General features: G+C 44.9%; 1 protein-coding gene across 1 annotated transcript in view; it reads left to right on the forward strand.

The window, feature by feature from the left end:
- Positions 1-26,164, forward strand: part of LOC118357394 (dynein axonemal heavy chain 9) — a 130,416-nt gene that overhangs the window by 51,420 nt on the left and 52,832 nt on the right. Inside the window, exons 44-58 of the mRNA XM_052478153.1 lie at positions 280-382; positions 556-795; positions 7,800-7,961; positions 9,964-10,160; positions 10,380-10,542; positions 10,825-10,948; positions 12,550-12,692; positions 13,432-13,593; positions 13,792-14,025; positions 20,876-20,980; positions 21,197-21,352; positions 22,130-22,360; positions 22,841-23,035; positions 24,853-24,972; positions 25,794-25,982. Coding sequence (XP_052334113.1) covers positions 280-382; positions 556-795; positions 7,800-7,961; positions 9,964-10,160; positions 10,380-10,542; positions 10,825-10,948; positions 12,550-12,692; positions 13,432-13,593; positions 13,792-14,025; positions 20,876-20,980; positions 21,197-21,352; positions 22,130-22,360; positions 22,841-23,035; positions 24,853-24,972; positions 25,794-25,982 — 2,524 coding nt within the window. The remainder of the gene's footprint in view (positions 1-279; positions 383-555; positions 796-7,799; positions 7,962-9,963; positions 10,161-10,379; positions 10,543-10,824; positions 10,949-12,549; positions 12,693-13,431; positions 13,594-13,791; positions 14,026-20,875; positions 20,981-21,196; positions 21,353-22,129; positions 22,361-22,840; positions 23,036-24,852; positions 24,973-25,793; positions 25,983-26,164) is intronic.

Consider the following 26,164-nt stretch of genomic DNA (forward strand, 5'->3'; position numbering starts at 1 on the left):
TTGTTCAGTATATTTCTTGGGGTTTTAGGGATAAGGTAGAATTAGTGTTATGGTTAGAATTAGGTTTGGGGTTAGGAGTTAGGTTTAGGGTTTGGGGTTAGGTTTTCGGGTTAAGTTAGGGATTTTGAATGGTTATACATTGTGTCCCCCCACAAGGTTAGTTAAGTGTGTGTGTGTGTGTGTGTGTGTGTGTGTGTGTGTGTGTGTGTGTGTGTGTGTGTGTGTGTGTGTGTGTGTGTGTGTGTGTGTGTGTGTGTGTGTGTGTGTGTGTGTGTCCAGGTATGACAGGAGTAAGCTGCTGCTGAAAGAGGTCCACAGTGTGCAATACGTGTCCTGCATGAACCCTACAGCAGGCAGCTTCACCATTAACCCACGACTACAGGTACACACACAGACACGCTTACAAACAAGCACAGACAAACACGCATGCACTCACACACATGCATGCATATCTGATGATGTTCCGTTGTCTCTATTGCAACGTTTCATTAGCATAATTATGGACCCCTAAACATATACACATCATTTTTTAATTTTCTCCATTTCTCTTTGTAGCGTCACTTCTCAGTGTTTGCCTTGTCCTTCCCTGGAGCGGAGGCTCTTAGCACCATCTACAGTTCCATCCTCTCTCAGCACCTCAGGGGAGAGGGCTTCAGTGCTGCCCTGCAGAAGAGCTGTCCTACCCTGGTCCAGCTAGCTCTGGCCCTCCATCAGAGTCTCACCTCCACCTTCCTGCCCACCGCTGTCAAGTTCCACTACATCTTTAACCTCCGAGACCTCTCCAACATATTTCAGGTGATGAATGCAAATGAATGAATGGATTGACGGGTGCACACACACACACACACATTTACAATTTACTATCCCTGGTGACATTTTTTACATTGATGCAAATGTTCAGTTACTGAAGCTGGTACTGTACACTCAAAACTAAGACCTAGGGCATTTTCTCCTTCATTCATGAATTGTTCCATTAAAACAGCACTAGTTAAATGATTTGGCATGTGCACTCAAAACCCATCTCTTTTACTTTTTTAATATATTGTATCAAAGTTTGGATTGGTAGAGTTTTATTGCACCCCAGGCGGTAAAAGTTTAAGTACTGTAACTAATTTCTCATCTAAATGATTATTGATTTAGTAAGGTGTGCCTAGTGTAGAGAAATAAGGCTGAAATTTGCAGAAAAAGAGAGAAGAATGGATTTGCTCTCAGGGGTGTTTGTAACGATTTAATGTATTTAAATGAATATTATATTATACTGTAACCTCTAAAGCTGTCATGAGAGAGAAGCTTATGCGCAATATTTTTCTGTCACGATCATCAGCGATTCCAGGGGGGCAAAGACTCTCATTTAATACAAGCACCAATACATAATTAATACTCTAAGCCGTTCAAGCATAGTACTTTAGTTTTCCTAATTCCTTCCCTGAGACCTCCAAGCCTTGGAACTGTTTCGAGTCACACCCTTATCCTCTTATAAAATGTGCATACAGAACGTCGGAATGTACAGTAAGTCATACTTCAAAAGAACAGGTTCTCAGTTATTCATCATTATTAGCCTTAAATCTAAGAGTTCAGGTTTAGCAATTATAATGAGTTGAGGTTGAGCTATTATAATTATTCCAACCTCACCTTTAACGATGAGGGACCATAGATTCAACACTAGAGAGTTTATTATCTATAATTACAGACCACGGACTCCAGCCCTGCTGACCCCTTTATGTTACCTTTTAGACCTTAAATCAACGTTGACGACAGTACAGCATTGATTTCAATAGCAGTGGCCTGATGGGGGTAGAGCTCATTAAACGTAGCTTTTGAACTTCGAAGAGTCTCAGTGCGGTGCGTTTTGGTGAAGCCTGCATTCTAAAGGGTCTGTGTAGTGTCACTGGTGTCAAGCGGGTAGAGGGTGTGGGAGAAAGGTGGGAGAAAGAGAGAGAGAGAGCAGGATAAATCCTTGTTGTTTTTTCAGCTGGGGTAATAAGGAGAAAGTGAGATGGGGCTCAGACACAGCCCATAGTTCTCTTTTGAACTTGTCTCTCCATATGTCTTCACTATTCAGCTGCTAACTAGCTCCAGGGCCTGAGGATAGCTAGCTACACAGGGTTGAAGAGACACAGCCTGCTCACACACTCTAGTCCACATTCCACCTTGTCTGCTTGTCCTCACTGTTTTTAAGAATGGAAAGTTCTTTCATTTACAAATAAAGCTCCTGAAAAGTTTACAAATCATCTTAGTGTCTTCAGACATTGTCGGTGCCCCAAACTTGTTCTTTGAAATAGCTAGTCAGACGAAGTGAGGACTAGTAAGTATTATGGAGCAATAGCCACGCAGGTCCTATTGTGTTGGTGCTTACCATTACGTCATAGTATTTCTTCTATCGCAATTTTGCTGTCCTCTTGTGTTCATTAAAGTTAGCGAAATGTGGATTATTTCTGAAGAGCTTTACCTAAGGAACATTAGTTTGGTGACTTTTAATGAAGCAGCAGTTAGTTTAGTTTCTTTGTAAACACTGGAACACTGGTACAATCAGCCCAAGGCGACTACTGCCTCATTATCATCAGCTCTAATGAGGGAAACCAAGCTGAGGAACCTAACGGGGGAAAACACTTTGTTACAGCATTTCCAAGAGAAGTGTTCAGACAACATTCAAGGTAGTGTCTAAGCCTTTCTTCTCTTCAGCAGAAATCCTCATATTTTCCAATAGTTACAGTCCTCAAGGTGGTTGTCACAAGGTTGTATTGATGTCACAAGAAGTGATCAGTTATTTTCTCCGGTATTCCTCTCTCCTCTTTCTGTCACTCTTTGGTTTTCCTCCGTCCCTTATTGATTGAACTACAACCACAAGGCTATCACTAAACACTTTTGTAGTGTTTGTCAAGTTTTCATAGTTACTTCACTGACAACAACTCAAAGCCAGATCCAGCTTAATATGATGACAGAAACACACCATCATCCTATGGGGACATGTTGATGTTTGATAGTTAACTAGATGCCAGTAGCCAAATCCCTGCTAATAGGACAAGAAAAACACTCTATGTTCCTATAGGGATGTGTTGTGAGAGAACTGTATGCCACAGCACCAGACCGTCAGGAACGCTGTCTATCGTTTGTTTTTCTGCCGTACACGGCCAGCGGGCATAACAGGGATCTGTCTGGCGAACATCACCCTAAATGAGCTCTGGTAGAACAGAAGGAGAGTGGGAATGAGGGAAAGTGAGAACAAGGGAGAAGAAGAGCGATGGGTAGGAGAGGGGGAGGAGGGAAGGAGAAATGGAGGGAAGAGAGCAGGAGAGATGAGAGAAAGTTATGTCAGCATGGTTAGGAGAGAGAACTCCATCTACTGTATTATACTTAGGGTTGCAAAGGGTCACAAACTTTCCAGGATATTTCCAGAATTTTTCCATGGGAGGTTAAGCCTGGCAATTTGGGGAATGTTGCTTAAATTCATCAAAAAAGTTAGCTTATAACAGTGAACCGTTTTTGTGGGATACACATAAGGCAATTCTAGGTCTTGGGGCATATTTTGGTTAAATTGCAACCCTCTGAATACACAGTTCATTCTTCCATCACATGTGCAAAGCACTCTTCCATCACATCATTCTCAAGAGCTGATTCTCAAGATCTTGCACACTACTGAGATGCTATTGAGCCAACACTACTACAATGTCTGAGCCAAGGACTACATGCTTTCTGGTAAGTTTTGATTGCAATACTGGGTGGGGTGAATAGATTTTATACGGCAGACATTATTTTTTGTTAACTAGTAAATAGTAACCTACAGCAAAGTGTGTTTAAATCATGTTAACAATTTCTGCTAGTTAGTTTTAGCTGCCATGTGGGTTTTAGCTTGCTTGAGCCTCCTAACTGAGGAGTGTTAATTCACCTGTTTCCGTACATTTCATTTTATAATGTTTATCTTAGAAAAGAGTTGTTTAATCTAACTTTTCTAACCTTTACAGGAAAATGCCACTAAAAAAAATCTGATGTGTGGAGACATTTCACTGCAGCTAATGTAGAAGGAAAAGCTGTGTACATTTGCGAATACTATGCCAAATCATATGTGAAGAATGCAAGAAAGATGCAGAATCATCTGGCATAGTGCAAAAAGTTCCCTCAAGCTCACGACAAGCAACCTCTGACAAAATACCCTCTACTTCTATTCGAGGTGAAAATGTTGAATCAGACACCTTATCGATAGCAACAGCTCATGGTCCTCCTGGAATCAGACACCTTATCGATGGCAACAGCTCATGGTCCTCCTGGAATCATAAGTTTCACTCAATGGAGGAACGTAGTCAGATAAATGCTGATGAATGTCTTGCTCGAGCTGTGCATGCAACTGGTTCACCTCTGATGCTCACAGGCAATGCATATTGGAAGAGATTTCAGAATGTTCTTCTCCCAGCATACACCCCTCCAACCAGACATGCTTTATCTACTCATTTGCTGGATGCAGAGTTCAACAGAGTTCAAGTGAAGGTCAAGCAAATCATAGAGAAAGAAGACTGTATTGCAATCATCTCTCATGGGTGGGCGAATATTCGTGGGCAAGGAATAATTAACTACATAATCTCCACCCCTCAACCAGTATTCTACAAGAGCACAGACACAAGGGACAACAGACACACCGGTCTCTACATTGCAGATGAGCTGAAGGCAGTCATCAATGACCTTAGACCACAGAAGGTATTTGCACTGGTGACAGACAATGCTGCGAAACATGAAGGCTGCTTGGTCTAAAGTGGAGGAGTCCTACCCCTCACATCACACCCATTGGCTGTGCTACTCATGCATTGAATCTGCTCCTCAAGGACATCATGGTACTGAAAACCATGGATACACTCTAAAAAGGAGCTGAGGAAATGGTTAGGTATGTGAAGGGTCTTCATATAGCAGCAATCTACCTCACCAAGCAAAGTGAGAAGAATAAGAGCACCACATTGAAGCTGCCCAGCAGCACTCGTTGGGGTGGTGTTGTCATCATGTTTGACAGTTTCCTGGAGTGGAAGGAGTCTCTTCAAGAAATGGCCATATCACATTCAGCCGTATGAACAGCCCCATCAAGAGGATCCTCCTGAATTATGTATTGTGGGAGAGAGTGGTAAGCAGCCTTGAAACCTATAGCAGGAGCCATTGCGCGGATTGACGGAGACAATGCCATCCTGTGTGATGTTCAGACTCTGCTTGCAGATGTAAGAGAAGAAATCCGTACTGACCTGCCCACTTCACTGTTGCTCCAAGCAGAGGAAACTGCTGTTCTGAAATGCATCAAAAAGCGTGAAGACTGAAGTCCATACACGCCGCAGCATACATGTTGGACCCCAAGTATCCTGGCAAGAGCATCCTGTCTGGTGCAGATGCATATGGTGTCATCACTACTGTGTCTCGCCACCTTGGCCCGAATGAGGGAAAGGTTCTTGGCAATCTGGCGAAGTACACTTCCAAGCAAGGGCTTTGGGATGGAGATGCAATATGGCAGTCGTGCCAACATACTGTATCTCATCAGCCACCTGTTGGAAGGGATTTTGTGGATCTGAGGCTCTTTCCCCTGTAGCCTCCATCATCCTCTAAATCCCACCAACATCAGCCAACATCAGCCACCTCAGTGCGCAACTGGTCCTTGTTTGGGAACACACACACCAAAGCATGCAACAAAATTGGTGGCCATCCGTGCAAATTTGAGGCTTTTTGAGCCTGACAATATCAACAAGGTTGGAAAGTGACAGTGAAGATGAGGCCTCAGAGTCTGATGTTCAAGAGGTGGACATTGAGGAGGTCCAGGGCGAAGACATGGAAGCCTGAGAGGAAGACAACCAAAGCTTTAGTTTCTAGACTATCATTTTACAGATAATATGTTGAAAACGTTTTTGGGAGATGTAATGGATGGGTGGCAGGGTAGCCTAGTGGTTAGAGTGTTGGCCTAGTAACCGGAAGGTTGCAAGTTCAAACCCCTGAGCTGACAAGGTCATGTGTCATTCTGTCATTCTGCCCCTGAACAGGCCGTCATTGAAAACAAGAATTTGTTCTTAATTGACTTGCCTAGTTAAATAAAGGTCAAATGAAATTTAAAAAAATTGGGGATCATTCAATATTCCCTTGCTTTTGCTGTTCAGTGAAATCATCCCATGTGAAGAGTCAACTCATTTAAATAGTTTTTTAAAATTTCTATTGTTTGGATTTAATCATTTGCAATTATGTCTACTGATGGTAAGGTAAAATGTTTATGTTTCTGTATCCATATGATATGGTAAATATATCCAATGCAAAAAACATCTACATTTAAATGGTATGAATATAAATGTACATATATTTCCGTTAATTCCCATATATTCCCGTTAATTCCCACGGAAAGTTTCACCTCTGAATATTCCCCAATGTGCAACCCTAATTGTACTGTCAGTCTAACATAGAAAGCCCAGTCCGCTGAGCTGGGGATAGCTGTAGTAGTTAACCAGGGAGGAGGAGAGGTGTTGTTCGGAACCCAGAGCGACTGGTCGGCAGAGAGGAGTGGAAACAAGCCTCAGACGAAATCAAATCAAATTGTATTTGTCACATGCTTTGTAAACAACAGTTGTAGACTAGCAGTGAAATGCTTACTTACGGGCCCTTCCCAATAATGCAGAGAGAAAATAATATATATATATATATATATATATATATATATATATATATATATATATAATAGAAAAAGTATAACACAAGGAATAAATACACATTCCTTGGCTATATACACGGGGTACCAGTACCAAGTCGATGTGTAGGTAATTGAGGTTGACTTGTACATATGTAGGTAGGAAAAAAGTGACTAGGCAACAGGATAGATAATAAACAGTAACATCAGCGCATTTGATGAATCAAAAGAGTGCAAGAAGGGTAGTCCAGGTAGCTATTGGTTAACTATTTAACTAACTGTTTAGCAGTCTTATGGCTTGGGGGTAGAGGCTGGTCCTAGACTTGGTGCATCGGTAGCAGAGAGAACAGTCAATGCTCTGACTCATACCCATCCCTCTCTTCTGTGGACAATGATAGAGGGGGAAGAGGGGTGGGGTGGGGGGGCTGCCAAAGAATGACTGGAGGAAAAGAAGAGGAAGATATTACACAGATACCTCCAACGCACTCCGTTACGACAGTCATCATCAGATCGGATTCAGTTGGCTGTAACACGCGAGGTGATGATGACGACGTTGATTTGCATACGTTCTGCTGCCTGGAGCACACAGCATCTGTTAGTTTGTGTTTTTTCTCCCTCGATGACGGGCCGCAGAAAGGGACAAACAGTGCCGGGGCTTCACCGGGCCTATTCCTCATGCTAGGACAGCTGCTGGGAGAGGAAATGGGATTACACTGAGACATGGATGAGTTCTAGTCTTTCCCTGTGGGACAATGTTAGTGTTTAGCTCATCCAGAGCAAAGCATATCATCTTAGATTAGTTAGACATTCATCTGTTGGAAGGTATTATTTGATTGATCTGAAGTTTGCCATTCAGTTCATTTGGGAGCGTGTTGGAGATGCCAGGGTTTGGCTTGTGAAGAGAAAAGTATGATAAATGGTCTTACTTTTATGAAATATGTGTCTCTTAAATAAACAGTAATTACTCAGAATATATACATGAAATCAAACCAAGAAGTCCCATTGATTTATTTTCTTGCTTACATAAACCCCTGGTCTTACTTTCTCTCACTCCTTTTCTACCAGCATTTAGCCCCAACAGTGATCGACTTACCCACATTTATCTTTCAGAATCTGATCCTTTTTATGGTATAACTTGACTTTATCTGCCTCCTGTCCTGACCAGGGTATTCTGTTCTGTACCTGTGAGTGTCTGAGGGGTCCTGTGGATCTGGTGAAGATCTACCTCCATGAGTCCAACCGTGTCTACAGAGACAAGATGGTGGAGGACAGAGACACACAGGCCTTTGATAAGCTGCAGGCAGACACTGTGAAAAAGTTCTATGAGGTAAGGAGAGAGTTTTACCAAGTTACACCCAAAGAAATGGAGACACACACGCAGGCGAGCACGTGGACGTACTCCCCTACACACACACACAGGCACACACACGCAGGCGAGCACGTGGACGTACTCCCATACACACACACACACACAGGCACACACACGCAGGCGAGCACGTGGACGTACTCCCCTACACACACACACATGCACACACACGCAGGCGAGCACGTGGACATACTCCCCTACACACACGCACAGGCACACACACGCAGGCGAGCACGTGGACGTACTCCCCTACACACACACACAGGCACACACACACAGGCGAGCACGTGGACGTACTCCCCTACACACACACATGCACACACACGCAGGCGAGCACGTGGACATACTCCCCTACACACACGCACAGGCACACACACGCAGGCGAGCACGTGGACGTACTCCCCTACACACACACACAGGCACACACACACAGGCGAGCACGTGGACGTACTCCCCTACACACACACACAGGCACAGGCACACGTGGACGTACTCCCCTACACACACACACAGGCACACACACGCAGGCGAGCACGTGGACGTACTCCCTACACACACACACAGGCACACACACACAGGCAGGCACACACACACACACAGGCACACACACGCAGGCGAGCACGTGAGCGTACTCCCCTACACACATGCACAGGCACACACACACAGGCACATACACGCAGGCACACACATGCAGGCACACACCCACAGGCACACACACACGCAGGCACATACACGCAGGCACACACCCACAGGCACACACACACGCAGGCACACACACACGCAGGCACACACACACAGGCACACACACGCAGGCACACACCCACAGGCACACACACACGCAGGCACACACACGCAGGCACACACCCACAGGCACACAGACACGTAGGAACGCACAGACACGTACACCCACAGACAAAAGAACGGGCACACACATTTCACACACACACTTCACACACAGGCATGCAAACACACGCTGACTCACACACACACACACACACACACACACACACACACACACACACACACACACACACACACACACACACACACACACACACACACACACACACACACACACACACACACACACACACACACACACACTGTTGAGGAGAGAGTTTTACCAAGTTCAGCAGAGGAAGACGGAGCAAGAGGTGGAGGGGGGAAAATCATTAGACAGCCTGCTCAGAGTTGGAGGCCGGACATCAGTGACCAGCGCAGCGAGGAGAGGGAAGAGGAGGGGAATGGAGAGAATAGTAATCAGGAGACTGACTGTCAGGGCCTGGGCCACCAGCCCAGCAAATTGGAAAACATTTTAATGGTTTTCTGACCGCTGTGCCCTGACTCCCTACCCTCCTGACTTTATCACAAACACACTGTTCATGCTTACAGCCAGGGAACTGACACCTACACACACAGGGGAATACACGCAGACACACACACACCCACAAGTTGATCACACACACTTTTTTTGCACACACACACACACACACACACCACCAAAATATAAAGCTCCGGTTCCGGCATGTCAGCTCGTCGTTTTCAAGTGTTCTCTAATGAGAAAGAGACAGGAGAAAGGAGAACGTTATCACAGTTCCCCTCAGATGAGCTGCAGTCTTAGGGAATACACTGTAGGAATGTACATTTCCTCAAACAGAGGCCTGCGTTTAGAAACATCCCGCTATCATAAATATTTGAAGTGTTAAACATAACTAGTAAAAGTGAACACAGAGTAGCCTACTCCAGGAAATGTTTTGTTTGCTGAATGCTGAGTTCCTCCCTGTCCAGACTGATTCCATTTAACCGTTCCACTGTAGCTAACTGAGGCTTTGTCCTAAATGGAGCACTATTCCTGATATAGTGCACTGCTTTTGAACCAGAGCCCAGGCCCTGGTCAAAAGTAGTGCCCTAAATAGGGAATAAGGGGCCATTTGGGATGCATAAAGAATGTGTCTCCCCTCAGGATATGGAGGAGACGCTGGAGCAGGCCAGGGAGATGAACATGTTCTGTCACTTTGCCTCGGGGGTGGGGGAGCCCCGGTACATGGCTGTCCAGTCCTGGAGCTCCCTCAACAAGACACTACTGGAGGTCCTGGACAGCTATAACGAAGTCAACGCTGTCCTCAACCTGGTTCTGTTTGAAGACGCTATGGCTCACATGTAGGAAGGAGAAACCTCTATTTGGCTTTTTAATGTACTTATTATAGGTCCCTCTTTTGCTATGTCACTAATAAAAAAGAAATGAACTGAGAAACACTTTTAATGACGTATCATCAGTAAATAATGCCGATTGCCTCATAAAACCTCTGCTTTTGTCCCTCTCTCTCTTTCCCCTCGATCTCTTTATTCCCCTCCCTCTCTCTCTCCCCCCTCCTGTAGTTGCCGTATCAACCGTATCCTGGAGTCTCCACGTGGTAACGCTCTTTTGGTCGGCGTAGGCGGCAGCGGCAAGCAGAGCCTCACTCGATTGGCTGCCTTCATCTCCAACCTGGAAGTGTTCCAAATTACCCTCAGGAAAGGCTATGGCATCCCTGACCTCAAGGTACACGCACGCACGCACACCCGCACCTGCATGCACTGACCGAGACCATTGCATATTGCATGACTTAAACTACAAATGTTCCCCATTCTGTTCTACTGGGAACTTATGTCTAGCAGCTGACCAGCTAAATGCTCCCTCTCTCTCTCTCTCTCCCTTCTCCACTCCCACCCTCCTTCCCTCCACACCTCTCTCTCTCTCTCTCTCTCTCTCTCTCTCTCTCTCTCTCTCTCTCTCTCTCTCTCTCTCTCTCTCTCTCTCTCTCTCCCGTCATCCCCCCATCAGACTGACCTGGCATCCCTCTACATCAAAGCTGGCGTGAAGAATGTTGGCACGGTGCTGCTAATGACTGATGCCCAGGTGGCAGATGAGAAGTTCCTCGTTCTGGTCAACGATCTTTTGGCATCGGGTACGAATGGGACGGGGACATTGGGGAAGGGAGTTGGCTGGGACATTGGGGAAGGGGGTTGGCATTGGGGTTGGCTGGGACATTGGGGAGGAGGGTTGGCATTGGGGTTGGCTGGGACATTGGGGAGGGAGGTTGGCATTGGGGTTGGCTGGGACATTGGGAAAGAAGGCTATGTGTCACCCTGTTGGCATTAGGTAAGGCAGGGGAAGCCAGAGCCATATACAAAGAGCTCCAATATACTGTATCTGGCCTTGCCAATAGCTGCCCATGTAGATGAATGAGAGGAGAATTCTCTATTTCACAAAGAAGAACAGCCAGTTAACATGGCTTTGTGTGAGTGTGCTGAAACACTGCTACTGCATCACTGTTAGAGGTGATGCCAAACGCAAATGTCCACCTCCGGGTAGACAAACAAGTCAGTTCTAAACTACAATTCTATTCCATTATTCAGATGGATGAGGAGGAGAAAAAACCTAAGTAAAAACCTAAAGAAACAGGATTTCTTTCTCCTCTCTGCCTTCCTGTGAGTCTGAGTTGCAGTACTGTAATAGTAATGCTCAGAGCTTCACCGTAAATCAGTGATGTGAGTCATCCAGTCACTAGGACCCTCGCCTGTCACTACCTCCTGTTTACACCCCTTCAGTGTTAGAGGAAACAGTGCCACTGTTCGCCCCAGCACATTCTGTTATTGTTTTGTTGATAAAGCATCCAGCATGGTAAAAAAACATTTGCAGGACCTATTCTGCTCTTCTATCCCACATGAAGTGATGTGAAATTATACAAGTGGGAAAAACAGTGTTCGTTGTTTGAAGTAACTTCTTTATTGTTGTAATATCACAGATTTATCCTCATCTGAATGTTCTATTGTAGATGAGCTCCCTATTGGTTTAGATCTGAATGTTCTATTGTAGATGAGCTCCCTATTGGTTTAGATCTGAATGTTCTATTGTAGATGAGCTCCCTATTGGTTTAGATCTGAATGTTCTAGTGTAGATGAGCTCCCTATTGGTTTAGATCTGAATGTTCTATTGTAGATGAGCTCCCTATTGGTTTAGATCTGAATGTTCTATTGTAGATGAGCTCCCTATTGGTTTAGATCTGAATGTTCTATTGTAGATGAGCTCCCTATTGGTTTAGATCTGAATGTTCTATTGTAGATGAGCTCCCTATTGGTTTAGATCTGAATGTTCTATTGTAGATGAGCTCCCTATTGGTTTAGATCTGAATGTTCTAGTGTAGATGAGCTCCCTATTGGTTTAGATCTGAATGTTCTATTGTAGATGAGCTCCCTATTGGTTTAGGCCTGAATGTTCTATTGTAGATGAGCTCCCTATTGGTTTAGACCTGAATGTTATATGATCGGTGAGATCCCCATTGGTTTAGATACTTCAACAACATGTTGGAGTGTTCCAATATATGACCCTATATGTGGGATGCACAGGTAGCATCTATGGCACTTGCACTTAGAAATGTACATTTCTACATAGTCGAATTGTGACATGTTAGTAATGGTCTGGAACAGAAACCTCCATACACAGTAGCCCCCCCAGGACTGTACGTTACCCACCATGTCTCTGTGTGATGTGAATGTTCTATCCCAGGTGAGATTCCTGACCTGTTCCCAGATGACGAGGTTGAGAACATCATCGGGAGCGTCAGGAATGAGGTGCGAGGACTTGGAATGATGGACACCCGGGAAAACTGCTGGAAGTTCTTCATCGATCGAGTCCGCAAGCAGCTCAAGGTGACAAACTGTCTTGCTCAGGGACATGGAGCGTTTCTTTGAAGTTCATACCTCTCTCGGGTGTAATAAGTTGAGAAACATGAATAATAATCATTCAAATGAAACTGGTCTAGAAGTGGTTGTAAACAGGTTTCTGTAACCAGCTTTGCCTTCCGAGTTGTTACCACTTCCTGTGTCAGACCATAGAGATTATACTATTCAGAGGTTCATGACATTTTTCAGATACATTTTTTTTAGTAAGGTCTAGTCTTATTATATTGCTGTGAGAGCTGTAGTTTGGGTATGAACTGTAGGCCAGCATTTCTCTCTGTGTGACTACAGTCCTGATGAGATCGTGCCACCACTATACCCTGTTGTCTGAGGGAAAGCGTCAGGCCAGGGGTTAGCAGTATTATTATTATGATGAGGTTTGGAGCAGAATAAATGAGGGTAGTAGAGTCCCATGGGTCGGTGTTTAGAGAGGCTGGATCACACACATATACACAAACACACACACACACAAATAGAAAGGTGGACACACATACACGCACATAAACACATACAGCTGTATTCCTCATCCCTGTGCTAGGTAGGTGGCTGTGTGTTTCTCCCCTGGGGGCAGTGGGCTGACGGTGTGTGTGTGTGTGTGTGTGTGTGTGTGTGTGTGTGTGTGTGTGTGTGTGTGTGTGTGTGTGTGTGTGTGTGTGTGTGTGTGTGTGTGTGTGTGTGTGTGTGTGTGTGTGTTTCTCTGTGTGTGTAGGTGGCCCTGTGCTTTTCTCCGGTGGGCAGTAAGTTGCGGGTGCGTAGCAGGAAGTTTCCAGCTGTGGTTAACTGTACAGCCATCGACTGGTTCCATGAGTGGCCACAGGAGGCGCTGGAGTCTGTCAGCCTCAAGTTCCTACAAGAGGTCGACAACATTGAGGTGAGATCTCTCCTTCTCTCTCTTTTTCCCTCACACTTTTCTTTCCCACTCTCTCTCTCATTCTCTCTCTCTCTCTCTCTCTCTCTGTTTCTCTCTTTCTCTCAAACACTTTTCTTTCTCTCTCATTCTCTCTCCCTCTCTTTCGTAATCCTCATCCACAATAAAACCTCTAACACTCTACCTCTGTTGTCCTCCCAGCCGGAGCTGAAGGAGTCAGTGAGTAAGTTCATGGCCTACGTCCACGTCAGTGTCAACCACACCTCCAAGGAGTACCTGTCCAATGAGAGGCGCTATAACTACACCACTCCCAAGTCCTTCCTGGAGCAGATCAAGCTGTACCAAAGCCTGCTGGCCAATAAGAGCAGAGATCTCACCATGAAGATGGAACGCCTGGAGAACGGCCTACAGAAACTCAACAGCACCTCCGCTCAGGTCAGACCTTACCTTACTTTATTCTAACTTAACCTACTGTACCAGCCTCTTTCTCACCTTAACCACCAAGATGGAGAGGCTGGAGTATGGCCTGTAGAAACTCAACAGCTCTGCTCAGGAGATTTTTAAGCCTTGAGACAATTGAGACATGGATTGTGCATATGTGCCATACAGAGGGTGAATGTGCAAAACAAAATATTTAAGTGCCTTTCAACAGGGTATGGTAGTAGGTGCCAAGCACACCGGTTTGAGTGTGTCAAGAACTGCAATGCTGCTGGGTTTTTCAGCTCAACAGTTTCCCGTGTGTATCAAGAATAGCCCACCACCCGAAGAACATCCAGACAACTTGACACAACTGTGAGAGGTATTGGAGTCAGCATAGGCCAGCATCCCTGTGGAACGCTTTTGACACCTTGTAGAGTCATCAACAAATTGAGGCTTTCCTGAGGGCAAATGGGGGTGCAACTCAATATTAGGTTAGGTGTTCCTAATGTTTTGTACACTCAGTGTATGTTCCCTGATTCAACACTTGAAGGGACAGGAACACATCAGCAAGTCCCACACGCAAGAAAGTCTAATTATAGTGTTGGTGACACACACACCCTCCAACGTTACTAGCATTAATGCATTACAATGTGTCACCAACCCCCTATAGGAATACCCAGCAGGTCACATACATACATTACAGCACATACTTACCCTGTAATTGTGTTGACTGTTCATTACAGTTACACCCCCTGACCCCTTTTACAACAGGCTTCATTAATGGTCGTTCTATATGTGTTCACGTCCCTATGACAAGCCTCTTGCAATAAATGTACTTGTTTTGTAACATCAACACTTAATTCAGAAAGTCAGAGGTCGGCTGTCTGGTAAACAACAATAAACAAGGTTGCAGGGGTTAAAACGGGGAGATGAGGCTGAAAATGACTCATCGGCTCCCCAGAGAACATATTAAAGGGATTCCTGTGGGCTGTATTCAGCTCCTCTGGTCTGGATTTTGGTCTGTTTTTGTGGCAGCCATCTTGGATGATGAGTGTTAATAGTGTTTTAATGAGAGGAGAGAGAGTGGGTTGGAGCTGAGATGCGCTGATACCGCAGGATGTATCTGGGAGCGGATCAGGGGAGTTCTTGCGCTGCACACACATGCACATACACGTGTGTGTGTGTGTGTGTGTGTGTGTGTGTGTGTGTGTGTGTGTGTGTGTGTGTGTGTGTGTGTGTGTGTGTGTGTGTGTGTGTGTGTGTGTGTGTGTGTGTGTGTGTGTGTGTGTGTGTGTGTGTGGCTCCTAGACTTGCCTCTATCAGTGTAGAGTTGCGTGGGCGAACAGTGCTCTTATACTCTTTATAATGAACCTACACACACACACACCTCCTCCTCTTCTTTTGTCTCTCTGACACTAATCGCTGTGGGAGGCTAATGTCTCATCTCCAGTCGTGTAAATGTGAGGGTTCTAACCTCCAATCTACCCTCATCCACAGATCCCTGACAGGGAGCCAGATAAAGGAAAAATTGGAGGTTATATATAAAAATGATTTAAAAGCCCAATGCAGCCGTTTTTATATATCAATATCAAATACTTTCTAGGTAACAATTAAGTTGTAGATTGTATTTTCAACCAGCAACTGTCCAATTCTTTCACACTTGTACAGTGTAAGTGTCATTAGCTGTTGTAAAATATTATTGAAAACATAGGAAAAACTTAATTTCAACTGCACTGGGCCTTTAATGATACTTCTTCAACCACGTTTCTCTGTTCTGATAACATGATCTGATGAGTTCTAGTGTATCGGTCCCAGACTCCCAGTCTGATGAACTGGTTATGGTACTGTAGGGGAAAATACCTGCTCTCCTGTAAATTAGATCTTCAGAATTTCATCTTCCATAGAGGGAGGGTGGTAGGCAGTTATACGGATTTTAATTGATAAAGACAATGCACCCTGTCTAGAAGCTAGGGTATTATGTGTGGGTGTTAGATAGCCCCATACACAGTGGTACGTGTTTACATGTATATAGAGAGCTGTCCAGATGTAGAGCGATTTCACTGTTTATCTCACAGCCACATCTCATAACAATTAGCGATCGCTCTCTCGCAATCCATCTCTCTCTCGCTCTCTCTCTCTCCCTCTCTCTCTCCATCCCTCTGTCTCTCTCTCTTTCTCTCCCTCTCATTCCCTCCATCTCCCCCTCCCACCCATCACTCTGATGGCTCACTCGGTGCCCGTCAGGTTCTGTCTGGATTGATTTCATCAGGACCCAACAGAGATATCTTCTACACAACACCCTCAGCACTCTCACATCATGTGTAGTTAATTATCTCAAAGAACAACAAATATCACTCTGTTTTATTTCCCCTGTGCAACATTTTGATGAAGTCAGATGGTAATGTAGAAACATGCATTCTGTGGAAATTGTGTGTGTTTCAGGTTTTCATTTGTGTGTGGTGTGTGTGGCATGAGTGTATGTGTGTGGCATGAGTGGGTGTGTGTGGCATGAGTGGGTGTGTGTGGCATGAGTGGGTGTGTGTGGCATGAGTGGGTGTGTGTGGCATGAGTGGGTGTGTGTGGCATGAGTGGGTGTGTGTGGCATGAGTGGGTGTGTGTGGCATGAGTGGGTGTGTGTGGCATGAGTGTGTGTGTGTGGCATGAGTGGGTGTGTGTGGCATGAGTGGGTGTGTGTGGCATGAGTGGGTGTGTGTGGCATGAGTGGGTGTGTGTGGCATGAGTGGGTGTGTGTGGCATGAGTGGGTGTGTGTGGCATGAGTGTGTGTGTGTGGCATGAGTGTGTGTTTGTACCTGCATGCATGCATGTGTGTATGTGTGTGTGTCTGTGTGTGTCTGATTAGAGTTCTAGCGCCTAACGCTATTAAATTATCCAGTAGATACAGTTGAAGTCGGAGGTTTATAATAATAATAATAATAATATATGCCATTTAGCAGACGCTTTTATCCAAAGCGACTTACAGTCATGTGTGCATACATTCTACGTATGGGTGGTCCCGGGAATCGAACCCACTACCCTGGCGTTACAAGCGCCATGCTCTACCAACTGAGCTACAGAAGGACCACACTTAGGTTGGAGTCATTAAAACTTGTTTTTCAACCACTCCACAAATTTCTTGTTAACAAACTATAGTTTTGCCAAGTCGGTTAGGACATCTACTTTGTGCCTGACACAAGTCATTTTTCCAACAATTGTTTACAGACAGATTAGTTCACTTACAGACTCCCAAGTCTGGTTCATCCTTGGGAGCAATTTCCAAACGCCTGAAGGTTGTTTTTTTTTAAACATTTTTTTCTCCTTTATTTAACCAGGTAAGCTAGTTGAGATAAAGTTCTCATTTGCAACTGCGACTTGGCCAAGATAAAGCATAGCAGTTCGACACATACAACAACACAGAGTTACACATGGAATGAACAAAACATAGAGGCAAAAAAAAGGTACCGCATTCATCTGTACAAACAATATAAACCCCAGGGGACCATGCAGCCGTCATACCGCTCAGGAAGGAGACGCGTTCTGTCTCCTAGAGATGAACATACTTTGGTGCGAAAAGTGCAAATCAATCCCAGAACAACAGCAAAGGACCTTGTGAAGATGCTGGAGGAAACAGGTACTAAAGCATCTATATCCACAGTAAAACGAGTCCTATATCGACATAACCTGAAAGGCCGTTCAGCAAGGAAGAAGACACTGCTCCAAAACCGCCATAAAAAAAAGCCAGACTACGGTTTGCAACTGCACATGGGGACAAAGATCATACTCTATGGAGAAATATCCTCTGGTCTGATGAAACAAAAATATAACTGTTTGGCCATGATGACCATCGTTATGTTTGGAGGAAAAAGGGGAATGTTTGCAAGGCGAAGAACACCATCTCAACCGTGAAGCACGGGGGTGGCAGCATCATGTTGTGAGGGTGCTTTGCTGCAGGAGGGACTGGTGCACTTTAAAAAATAGATGGCATCGTGAGGGAGGAAAATTGTGGATATATTGAAGCAACATCTCAAGACATCAGTCAGGAAGTTAAAGCTTGGTCACAAATGGGTCTTCCAAATGGACATTGACCCCAAGCATACTTCCAAAGTTGTGGCAAAAAGGCCAAGGACAACAAAGTCAAGGTATTGGAGTGGCCATCACAAAGCCCTGACCTTAATGTCAGAGAAAATTTGTGGGCAGAACTGAAAAAGCGTGTGCGAGCAAGGAGGCCTTCAAACCTGACTCAGTCACACAAGCTCTGTCAGGAGGAATGGGCCAAAATTCACCCAACTTATTGTGGGAAGCTTGTGGAAGGTATCCGTTTGACCCAAGTTAAACAATTCAAAGGCAATGCTACCGAATACTAATTGAGTGTATGTAAACTTCTGACCCACTGGGAATGTGATGAAAGAAATAAAAGCTAAAATAAATCATTCTCTCTGCTATTATTCTGACATGTTGCATTCTTAAAATAAAGTGGTGATCCTAAGTGACTAAATGATTAAGTGACTAAGGATTAAATGTCAGGAATTGTGAAAAACTGAGTTTAAATGTATTTGGCTAAAGTGTATATAAACTTCCGACTTCAACTGTATACACTACCGTTCAAACGTTTGGGGTCACTTAGAAATGTTCTTGATTTTGAAAGAAAAGCGCATTTTTCGTCCATTAAAATAACATCAAATTGATCAGAAATACAGTCTAGACATTGTTAATGTTGTAAATGACTATTGTAGCTGGAAACGGCAGATTTTTAATGGAATATCTACATAGGCATACTGAGGCCCATTATCAGCAACCACCACTCCTGTGTTCCAATGGCACGTTGTGTTAGCTAATCCAAGTTTATAATTTTAAAAGGCTAATTGATCATTAGAAAACCCTTTTGCAATTATGTTATCACAGCTGAAACTGTTGTCCTGATTAAACAAGCAAGAAAACTGTCCTTCTTTAGGCCAGCAGCACGGCCAGGTGGACTGGGGACAGCAAGGAGTCATCAGGCCAGGTAGTTCTGAGGCATGGTCCTAGAGCTCAAGTCCTCCGAGAGAGAGAACGAAAGAAAGAAAGAAAGAAAGAAAGAAAGAAAGAAAGAAAGAAAGAAAGAAAGGGAGAAAAAGAGAAAGAAAGAGAGAGAGAGAATTAGAGAGAGATATTTAAGACAGGAGAAATACTCCAGATATAACAGACTGACCATAGCCCCCCAACACATAAACTACTGCAGCATAAATACTGGAGGCTGAGACAGAAGAGGTCGGGAGACACTATTGCCCGACGATACCCCCGGACAGGGACAACCAGGTAGGATATAACCCCACCTACTTTGCCAAAGCACAGCCCCCACACCACTAGAGGGATATTTTCAACCACCAACAGGGCCGAGTATAGCCCACAAAGATCTCTGTCACGGCACAACTCAAGGGGGGGTGACAACCCGGACAGGAAGATCACATCAGTGACTCAACCCACTCAAGTGACGTACCCCTCCTAGGGACGGCATGGAAGAGCACCAGTAATAGGGTTAGAGGCAGAGAATCCCAGTGGAGAGAGGGGAACCGGCCAGGCAGAGACAGCAAGGGTGGTTCGTTGCTCCAGTGCCTTTCCGTTCACCTTCACACTCCTGGGCCAGACTACACTCAATCATATGACCTACTGAAGAGATGAGTCTTTAATAAAGATAAAGGTTAAGACTGAGTCTGTGTCTCTCACATGGGTAGGCAGGACATTCCATAAAAATTGAGCTCTATAGGAGAAAGCCCTGCCTCCAGCTGTTTGCTTAGAAATTCTAGGTACAATTAGGAGGCCTGTGTCTTGTGACCATAGCTGTCACGACTCCGACCGAAGGACACTCCCCTTCCCGTTCGGGTGGCGCTCGGCGGTCGTCGTCGCCGGCCTACTAGCTGCCACTGATTATTTCCTCCCCCTCCTTATGTGTTTATTGAATGCACCTGTTTTGAGTTAGGTAGTTAGTAGTAAGGCTTTATTAGTCAGCCGGCCCGCCTGGTTCCTTGTGCGAGATTAATTATTATGACCGTCTGTTTGGTGTACTTGTGTGCACGTCTATGGGTTTCGTGTTTTCCCATTTTTGTGGGGGTTTTCTGGACAGTTTAAGTCCCCCTGTTTGGGGCATTTGTTTGTTCTTTACGCCCTGTGTTTTCGTGGGGTTGGCTTATGCTTGCCGTTTCTTTGTGCATTAAAATAGCACTCCCCTGAACTCTCTGCTTCCTGCGCCTGACTTCTCACCCACTACACTCAGATCGTTACAATAGCGTACATGTAGGTATGTACGGCAGGACCAAATCAGAAAGATAGGTAGGAGTAAGCCCATGTAATGCTTTGTAGGTTAGCAGTAAAACCTTCAAATCAGCTCTTGCCTTAACAGGAAGCCAGTGTAGAGAGGCTGATCAATTTGATGTTATTTTAATGGACTTTTTTTCTTTCAAAAACAAAGCGACCCCAAACTTTTGAATGGTAGTGTACATGTTATCTCTCCATTTGTGTCCCCTTTTTGTCCATTTCTCTGCTTTGAGAACATCCTAGTTTTGTTTTTATGCAATAGATCAATATTATATGAATGATAGAATGATGTCTGTTCTGAGGGTCGGGTCTTAAAAATGTTTGGTCCTGTAAAAACACACATCAGAGATTCTATTTGTCGATAACAGATTCATTCTGTGTGTGTAATATATGTGTTGATGTCTGCTTATAATACGTTATCATCGTGACAAAAATGATCAGCAATACAGCCTTCCTGTCATCACAGATCTCATATAAGGCATGTGACACTCTGCTCTCCACCGGTCACTATTACAGGTAGAAGAATCAACCAAACCTCAACCATGACCTGCCATCTCCTATTCTCTCCTGTGATAGGTGGACGATCTGAAGGCCAAGCTGGCCGCCCAGGAGGTGGAGCTCAAGCAGAAGAACGAAGATGCTGATAGGCTGATCCAGGTAGTCGGTGTGGAAACAGAGAAGGTGGGTGGCACTGTAAAACATTGTTGGTGGTGGGTGGGTCGAGTTCCCCTCATCCTTCCCTAAACACGGACACGGACAACTAAAGTGCTTTTAGAATCTGGATAATTGCAATCCACATGTTCTAAAGCATTATTGTGAATCACTTTGAGACTTTGTGAGAAGCATTGCTGTGTACGACAATAATTCCCACGTCCTTTTTCTTTGACCTATGACCAGGTGTCTAAGGAGAAGACTGTGGCGGATGAGGAGGAAGAGAAGGTGGCGGCCATAGCGGTGGTGGTCACAGGGAAACAGAGAGACTGTGAGAAGGATCTGGCCAAGGCTGAACCAGCCCTCATAGCAGCACAGGAGGCTCTTAACACTCTCAATAAGGTGCACACACAAACACACAAATACACTCACAGTTTGATACCTTATGGGTTTCATTTCCAGTATATCAGATTTGATATGGAATTATGGTGTTTTCCACAAAATAATGTACTAAAATATTCACGGCTCAATGTCCAGCGGTTTCTTACTCTCTAGCCCTATAGCCGTTCTCTGTTGGTTTTATATGGGAGAGCTGTGGGATTCACTAAGCACCTGAGTGGTTTAAGGTGTTCTGTGTTCACCCAACCAGAACTGACATCTCTTTTCCGGCTAGGCTACCCTCTCTAAAGACTCCAATTAGTATTCCCTGTTGTTTTCTTCTTCTTCTTCTTCCTTCTTCTTCTTCTTCTTCTTCTTCTTCTCAAAGTCAGAAAATTGTTCCAATTTTTATAAAATTACTTTTTTTCTAGAATGCCCTGACTGAACTGCTGATTAAAGACTACTTTATTGAAAAGTGTATTTACTGTGATACAGTATGTGGTTGTCGCCCCTATCTTAAGATGAATGCACTCTGGATAAGAGCATCTGCTAAATGACTAAAATATCATATAAATGTAACTGTAGTCCTTTACTCCAGTTTTTCATGTGTTTTTATTCATCCTTCCCTTGCACTGAATAACCTGGCAGAGTGGAAGTCCTTCAAGTGCATTCCAGTTTTTAATCTCTGTCATTGTCTCTATCCCTCCTTCTCATTTTTCATAATAGCCTGGTCAAGCTGATGTCCTCCAAATGCACTTTCTCTTTCAATCCATTCTTTCTTCCCTCCATCTCTCCCTCCAGAACAACCTGACTGAGCTGAAGTCGTTTGGTTCTCCTGTGGTGGCTGTGACCAACGTGACCGCTGCAGTCATGGTTCTGATGGCACCGGGTGGTCGAGTTCCTAAGGACCGTAGTTGGAAGGCTGCCAAGGTGATGATGGCCAAAGTAGATGCTTTCCTGGACTCCCTGGTCCATTTCAACAAGCAGAACATCCCAGAGCCCTGCCTCAAGGCCATACAGCCCTATCTACAGGTAGAGTACAGTCTTACCTATTGGTAGAGTACAGTCATACAGCTTTACCTGCTGGTAGAGTACAGTCATACAGCCTTACCTACTGGTACAGTCACACAGCCTTACCTACTGGTACAGTCATACAGCCTTACCTACTGGTACAGTCGCACAGCCTTACCTACTTGTACAGTCACACAGGGTTACCTACTGGTACAGTCACACAGCCTTACATACTGGTACAATCACACAGCCTTACCTACTGTTTTATTTTAGGTAATTTGATTGAGAATAATTCAGTGATGATAGTGTCATATTATTGTGATACTTTATTAAACCGTCTTTTGAGGAAGGTGAGAGTGTTGAATCTGTTAGAGTACCCAAGAACGCAACATGCAAGACCAGTTGTACTTACCAGCTTGCATAACCTCGGACATGATGTCAAGCAGCACATTTTCATTGAACGTGTTAATCGTGTCCCTCCACCCCATGCCAACACTGCAGGACCCAGAGTTCCAGCCTGAACTAGTGGCCTCTAAGTCCAACGCTGCGGCGGGCCTCTGCTCCTGGGTCCTAAACATCGTCAAGTTCTACCAGGTGTTCTGTGAGGTGGAGCCCAAGAGACAGGCTCTGAGCAAGGCCAACGCTGAGCTGGCTGCAGCCCAGGAAAAACTCACAGTCATCAAGACCAAGATCAACGTGAGTTAACCTAACACTGATCAGGTTGAATCTGATTTAGAAACAGTTCTTAGTTCTTGGTTTTATAGTCCACTATATCATGGTATCAGAAGTCACATTGTGAAAATGTAATTCATCTAATTACCTAATAATAAATTGTATGTTTCTTTAAGGGAGTATAAAATACATTCTATTCAGAGGCTGTTATATCTCTCTCAAGATGACTATCCCAATAGCTGTAAATAATAGCTGTGAGTCAACGGCCTATTGTGTATTTGACATTCAGACCCTCATTCTTAGTAGCGTCTATGCAGTCCCTCTTTCTGAAGTCAGACCATGTAGCAGCCCTGCCGTAGCAGCCGCCTTGCTGTCTGCCAACGTCCAACCCTGAAGAGTTTCTAGTTTAGACTCTAATAAGTTCCAAATCCACTTTTTTCCGCCTGTCGTTTGTTCAACTGTCAGCCAAAGCATTTGTGCAGAAAATGGCTCCTGAGCCAGGGGGAATTAGCAATCCTCAGTATCATATAATATGAACCTGTGTGTCTCCACCAATTAATTGTGTTTGTCCTTGTAATAACTGCCTCCGTATGCCTAATAAATCCTTTGTGAAGATTGATCACATTTCAGCAACTTTCAGAAAGCTGTGAAAGTTTTGTTTCATCCGGAGTAGCTTGTCGTCGGGTAACAAGTGTTTAGATCATTTGAAGTTTTATCTGTCAATTTACCAAGCAATCTCTCTGTCTCTGTCTCTCTCTCTGTCTCTCTCTCTGTCTCTCTCTCCGTCTCTCTCTCCGTCTCTCTCTCTGTCTCTCTCTCCGTCTCTCTCTCTGTCTCTCTCTGTCTCTCTCTCTCCATCTCTCTGTCTCTCTCTCTGTCTCTCTCTCTCTGTCTCTCTCTTCATCTTTCTCTCCGTCTCTCTCTATGTCTCTCTCTCTGTCTCTCTCTGTGTCTCTCTCTGTGTCTCTCTGTGTCTCTCTCTCCGTCTCTCTCTCCGTCTTTCTCTCTGTCTCTCTCTGTGTCTCTCTCTGTGTCTCTCTCTCTCTCTGTCTCTCTCTCTCTGTCTCGCTCTCTGTCTCTCTCTCTGTCTCTCTCTCTCTGTCTCGCTCTCTGTCTCTCTCTCCGTCTCTCCCTCCGTCTCTCTCTCTGTCTCTCTCTTCATCTCTCTCTCCGTCTCTCCCTCCGTCTCTCTCTCTGTCTCTCTCTTCATCTCTCTCTCCGTCTCTCTCTCTGTCTCTCTCTCCGTCTCTTTCTCTGTCTCTCTCTGTGTCTCTCTCTGTGTCTCTCTCTGTCTTTCTCTCTGTCTCTCTCTCTGTCTTTCTCTCTGTCTCTCTCTCTGTCTCTCTCTCTGTCTCTCTCTGTCTCTCTCTCTGTCTCTCTCTGTCTCTCTCTGTGTCTCTCTCTGTGTCTCTCTCTGTCTCTCTCTCTGTCTCTCTCTGTCTCTCTCTGTGTCTCTCTCTGTGTCTCTCTGTCTCTCTCTCTGTCTCTCTCTGTGTCTCTCTCTGTGTCTCTCTCTGTGTCTCTCTCTGTGTCTCTCTCTCTCTCGTCTCTCCCTCTGTCTCTCTCTGTCTCTCTCTCCGTCTCTCTCTCCGTCTCTCTCTCCGTCTCTCTCTGTGTCTCTCTCTGTGTCTCTCTCTGTGTCTCTCTCTGTGTCTCTCTCTGTGTCTCTCTCTCTCTCTGTCTCTCTCTCTCTCTGTCGCTCTCTCCTGTGTGTGTGTGTGTGTGTGTGTGTGTGTGTGTGTGTGTGTGTGTGTGTGTGTGTGTGTGTGTGTGTGTGTGTGTGTGTGTGTGTGTGTGTGTGTGTGTGTGTGTGTGTGTGTGTGGTTGTGTGTGTGTGACAGCACCTTAATGAGAACCTGGCCAAGCTGACAGCCAAGTTTGAGAAAGCCACGGCCGACAAGCTCAAATGCCAGCAGGAGGCCGAGTCCACCGCTCGCACCATCTCTCTTGCCAACCGCCTGGTGAGTTGGCCAGACACACACACACACACACACACACACACACACACACACACACACACACACACACACACACACACACACACACACACACACACACACACACACACACTTACCTGGGGGCATACACATCGCCTGCTGATCAGTATTCAGTAAAGAGATGTGTTGTGTTGACAGTGTGAGAGTGGTAATCTCCACTTGATGAGAGACAGGCCAACAAAGGAATAGAAGGATCAGCATTTTCTAAAAGTGTCAAACAACATTGTAATCATTATTGCTAACTTAAGCTTATTATTTTCAAACCAGCTGTGTTCTATACTTTTATCACACTTCTATTCATTGATGTTATTGTAATTAAGACAGGCTACTGACGGTATACTTTTTTAATGAGTCTACAGCTAGCAGGGTGCAGTGTGGGTAATCAATGTCACTCAGGGCAGAATGCTAATTGTAGAGCCTTAACTTTGACTTTTGTGTTAATCATGCCTTGGTATCAATATGAGATTTGTATGAAAATTCTAGATTTTTTTTCATAATATTTTTTTTACTTAACCAGGCAAGTCCGTAAAGAAGAAATTCTTATTTACAATGACGGCCTACCCCTGCCAAACACTGGGCCAATTTTGCACCGCCCTATGGGACTCCCAATTACATCCGGTGTGATGTACATCCTGGATTCGAACCAGGGACTGTAGTGACGCCTCTGGCACTGAGATGCAGTGCCTTTGACCACTGCACCACTTGAATTGTGATCTGGCCTGTCTCACTCCATGGTTATGTGTGGTGTTGTGTCCTGCCGCGTCACATTGTGTTGTGATCTGTAGGTAGGTGGTCTGGCGTCGGAGAACGTGCGTTGGGCGGAGGCAGTGGAGAGTTTCAGACGTCAGGAGAGGACTCTGTGTGGGGACGTCCTCCTCATCACAGCGTTTGTCTCCTACCTGGGATACTTCACTAAGCGCTACCGACAGCAGCTCATGGACAACATCTGGAGACCATACCTCAGTCAGTTACAGGTGGGACAACACACACAGAGCCATATGCATGCACACATAATAATCAACATTTCTGTTATCACATCATTGTAAAAGTGTTTGCCATTCATTTAATGAACGTCCTGAAAAGCAGCTGGTGAATAGAATCAGGGCTGGACCAAATGCCCCCCCCCCCCATGAATCTCCAAGAGGATGTTGTCCAC

The sequence above is a fragment of the Oncorhynchus keta genome, chromosome 24, assembly GCF_023373465.1.
Source record: "Oncorhynchus keta strain PuntledgeMale-10-30-2019 chromosome 24, Oket_V2, whole genome shotgun sequence".
Taxonomy (NCBI): Eukaryota; Metazoa; Chordata; class Actinopteri; order Salmoniformes; family Salmonidae; genus Oncorhynchus; species Oncorhynchus keta.